This window comes from Oratosquilla oratoria, chromosome 30 (genome assembly GCF_046742065.1).
Source record: "Oratosquilla oratoria isolate Oo_2021 chromosome 30, ASM4674206v1, whole genome shotgun sequence".
NCBI classification, from domain to species: Eukaryota; Metazoa; Arthropoda; class Malacostraca; order Stomatopoda; family Squillidae; genus Oratosquilla; species Oratosquilla oratoria.
The window spans coordinates 14,108,769-14,113,768 of record NC_134806.1 but is presented as its reverse complement, the minus strand read 5'-3'; the positions used below and the strand labels follow the sequence as shown (position 1 = coordinate 14,113,768).

General features: G+C 38.7%; 1 protein-coding gene across 1 annotated transcript in view; it reads right to left on the bottom strand.

The window, feature by feature from the left end:
- Positions 1 to 5,000, bottom strand: part of LOC143041027 (uncharacterized) — a 119,936-nt gene that overhangs the window by 66,482 nt on the left and 48,454 nt on the right. Inside the window, exon 2 of the mRNA XM_076212614.1 lies at positions 577 to 708. Coding sequence (XP_076068729.1) covers positions 577 to 708 — 132 coding nt within the window. The remainder of the gene's footprint in view (positions 1 to 576; positions 709 to 5,000) is intronic.

Sequence of the window (5,000 nt, the reverse complement as noted above, 5' to 3'; positions counted from 1 at the left end):
CAAATGAGAAAAAAAAAAATAAATAAAGAGTGATACATTCAGTATATTCATTCTAAATATATATCTGTAATCTATGAATTTTATCTTCATCTCGTTCACAATATTTAGAACACACACAAACACACACAAAAAGAGAGGGACTTGCGGAAAGACTCAGACAATTGTAGTCAACTAAAAGGAAATAACGAAATCATATTTCGTACTAAATTAGAAAATAAAACAAAATATGATAAAATAAAATAAAATAGAATAAAATAAAATAGAATAAGATAAATATGTAAATGTTTTAACCATACTTTTTTTTTTTTTTTTTTTTTTTTGCAACGAACACTATAATGAATGTCCTTAGATCAAATCCAACAATCCCGTTTGCTCCTGCAGTTGTCTTTTCGTTGAGTAAATTCTTCTGGCGTTTGTCAGAACAACGTTTCCCCAGGGATGAACAGGTAGTTTCCCAACACTCCAAGTTTACGAACATCACAATTATTACAACTATCACAACATCATTCCCCGTTATGGTGACGATCACCATACCCAAATGACGTATCAGTGACGTCATCGCGCCTTGTGACTCACCTATGACGTCAGAGGGGTCCTTCCCAAGGACGAGGGGCGGGAGGACGGAGTTGGAGGGCGGGAGCAAGTTGGCCTTGTTGGGCTGCATCCAGAAGCTCTGGGGCAACGCGCGCAGTTTCATGGGCAGCGGCTCTGTGGGCAAGGAGAAAAAGAAGAAAGGATTTAGATGATTGTCGGTCGAGCATCTTGGGGAGAAGAGACTGGTTCGGCCTTACGTCATGGAGTCTCTTGTCCAGGGCCAAGAGGACGGTGCCTGACGAACCTTTACATGCATAGATATTGTACACACACACACACACACACACACACACACACACACACACACACACACACACACACACACACACACACACACACACATATATATATATATATATATATATATACATATATATATATATATATATATACATATATCTTTGTACATAAATATATATATATATACATTTATATATATACATATACATATATATATATATATATACATATACATATATATATATACATATACATATATATATACATATATATATATATATATATACTGTATATATATAGATATATAGATATATATATATATATATATATATATATATATATATATATATGGATATATATATTACATATTTTTTGCGCGTGTGTATGCGTGCGCGCTTTTGTGTGTGTGCATGTGTGTGTATGTCCCCACGCATATGTGTGTAAGCGCGTATGTATAAACTTTGTTTACCAAGGAGAAACCAATTTATATAATTCAGTTTTTCTGTAAAACTCTACGGGGAAAACAAATATTAGCGTTTCCATTAGCTGAGAGAGAGAGAGAGAGAGAGAGAGAGAGAGAGAGAGAGAGAGAGAGAGAGAGAGAGAGAGAGAGAGAGAGAGAGAGAGAGAGAGAGAGAGAGAGAGAGGTAGATAGGTAGGTAGATAGGTAGATAGAAAGATAGATAGGTAGATAGATAGATAGATAGAGAGAGAGAGAGAGAGAGAGAGAGAGGGAGGGAGGGAGGGAGGGGGGAGAAAGAGATATAACAGAGCCACTCGATATGATGTAAGGGGGTAAGGTCGTCTTTGGAGGACTTTCTTTGTCTCGTTCCATCTGTGCCATCGACTGACTAGACCGACCGACCATCGACTGACTAGACCGACCGACCATCGACTGACTAGACCGACCGAAGACTCGACCGCGACCTCTTCCGTAGAAAGTCTTCGTTTATTTATCGCCTATTTGTTGGACACTTCCTGTATATTTGGTATATTTACTTATTTACATTTTTATCTTTCTATTAATTTATCTTATCATATATCGTCTGTTTGTTGGCCAATTCCCGTATAAGGGGGAGCCTTTTGGTATATTTAATTATTTATTTATTCATTTACGTATTTTCCTGTTCATTTTTCTGTTCATTTATATTTTCATTTACCTATCCATTTGTCTATTCATGTATCTATTTATATGTTTATTTGGTTATTCATTAATCTATTGATCTATTATGGTTTATTATCTAATTTCCGTGAATGAAAGCGGAGTTGTTAAATACTACTAACAGATGACATTTGCTGAGATGAACTTCCTATTTTTTTGTCATTTATTTAGTCGTGAGTATTGTACTGGAAATGGCTGCACAAAAATAAAATGAAATAATTAAACAAGGAAAGAAAGAAACAACAAAGAAAAAAAAAAAAAAAAAAAATATATATATATATATATATATATATATATATATATATATATATCATATAATATCATCAATACTTACACGACTCAAAATGGCCAAAAACAAAATAAGTAGAAGGAACTATATCATATCATATAATACGATACAATACGATATCATGCCATACGATACTTTACCCTACCCTACCCCTACCCTACCCTACACTACACTACCCTACCCTATCCTATCCTACCCCACCCCACCCTACCCTACCCTACCCCACCCTACCCTACCCACCCCACCCTACCCTACCCCTATCCTACCCTATCCTACCCTACCCCTACCCTACCCTACCCTACCTACACCATACCATACCATACCATACCATACCATACCATGGAATCTGTTACCATGACCACAGAGGATCTGCAAATATTACGGGAATGCTTTGCCTTGTTACCATAGTGTGTACTATGGCCCTCTCGCCCTTCCTCTCTCCTCCCTCCCACTCCATTCCCCTCTAATCCCTTCATTTTCCCTTCCCTCTCATCCCTTCCTCTTTTATCGCAAAATCCCTCCTCTCTTCTCCTCTCTCTGTCCACGTTTCCCCCCCATCTCCTCCTCCTCCTCCTCGTTCACCTCTTTTTTTCAGTTTCTCTTCCTTCCTTCCCATTTCCGTCTCCTCCTCTTCCTCCATGCATTTTCCTAACTTTCTGCCCCTACCCCTTCCCCTACTCTGTCTATTCTCTTCCTCTTCTGTCCTACTTCCCCTTTCATCCCCTTCCCCCCATACCACTCTCCAACCCCTCCCCCTCCCTCCCTCCCTCCCCCCTCCCTCCCTCCCTCCTCCTCCTCCCAAACTTCATCACGTGGTAGAACGCAAGATTGCATTATTTATGGACTCATCAAATCTATTGAATTATTCTCTCTCTCATACAGGCGGCACTGCTGTGGCGCGTTAGTTTCACTTCCGCTCCCGTCTTACGAAGGCCCGGGTTCGAGTCCAAAGGCTACCAGTGACGGCCACTGTCCGAGCTAGTTTCGACACTCGAGACATCAGTGCGGCTATCGTCAGTATTTTTTCCAGAGGATCTCTTAAAAAGAAGAAAAAAAAAAAAACGCACTCTCAGACCTTTGTTCTGGCTGAAGACAATCTGCTTTTAGAGAGAGAGAGAGAGAGAGAGAGAGAGAGAGAGAGAGAGAGAGAGAGAGAGAGAGAGAGAGAGAGAGAGAGAGAGAGAGAGCAATATACACTATACGATATTCTTAGAGTAAAATCTGGTAAAGACTTACACTTCTGAAGTCATCAAGAGATCGTAGTTTGCAACCAAGGACACCATTTACGCACAGTTGGTGACGTCACGAATACGTCGTAAAATACCCTTGCTTTGGGGGGTGGGGGGAGGAACCGGACATATTTCCGACTGCCATAGGCCCGACACCTGCTCTCCCAAAATCCCTACAGACCAATTGGGCGGAACTAATGTCCTTGGTTGCAAAATCCGGACGGCCAAAATCCTGGCATAGGTGACATTGGAGGGTAGTCAAAATGATACATGTATTTCTATATTTAGTTGAAAAATAAAGTCATAACTTAACGTAGGATCAGATATAAATGTAGGATCAAGAATAAACGTACGTCGATATTTGATGGTGAGGGATAAAAATAGAAACGAATCTTAATATTGGTGCTTTGAATTTCTCAGATCGGATAACTGCAAAGGCAGAAAAGTTACTAAACTAAAATGGACAGCATTTACTCACAATATTTGTGGATCACAATTAAGCTTTTTGTACAAGTTCTGCTTGTGTTGCATAAATCGTACATGAGGTGAAAGTACAAGTAAAATCAACAAGAGATGCCACGTGTCAAATTATTCCATCAAGTACCGTCTTTGCCCCTGAAAATATTGTACCATATTCGTCTTCCATAAATGCGTTAAGAAAGAATATGAAGTTGATTAGGCACTATGACCGTCTATCGGAACTAAGGTCAATGGAAGAAATTAATATCCCGGGAGAACTAAAATTTACATTGAATGGAGATTTATGTCTGAGAAAAGATTCTACCACAGAGAAAGACCGAATTTTGTTATTTATTACAGCCACACGTTTGCAAAGATTATTAAAATCCCTATATTGGATCATGGATGGTATTTTTAAAACGGTTCTTACATTGTTTTAACACGTATACACAATTCACGCACCTTTGGGATAAGGAATTCGTAGGATCTTCCCACTTGTCTATCCTTTAATGACAGCTTGTTTGACGATTTGACTGACATCGCTGACGAAATTAGAATGGATTTGAACCCACAATCCATAATATCAGTTTTAGAATTGGCTGCAATTCAAACTTCTGAAAGCGAATTTCCTAACGTCAACACCAAGTTTTGTTCCACTTAGGACCGTGTACGGTGAAGAATTCAGTCTAGCGGATTATCATTTCTCCACAGAAATGATGAAAACTTTGGTTTAATGATACATTTGTTTGACTTGGTATTTCTCTCATCGACTAGAATTCCAGAGGCTTTCGAAGTTTTAAAACTTTATTTGCCAGAAATAGCGAATAGACTTATTACTTGTTTTGAAAATAGTTACGTATTCGGACGAATAAGAACCTTATGTAATGGCGCTGTCGTCAATCATGATTTCCTTCAATTATATGGTCAGAACATGCCTCCATGCAATTAGGATTTCCACGTACTCAAAATGCACCAGATGCATGGTATTAGATATGGGAAAACATCATTGGAAGAGTTCATATTGGGC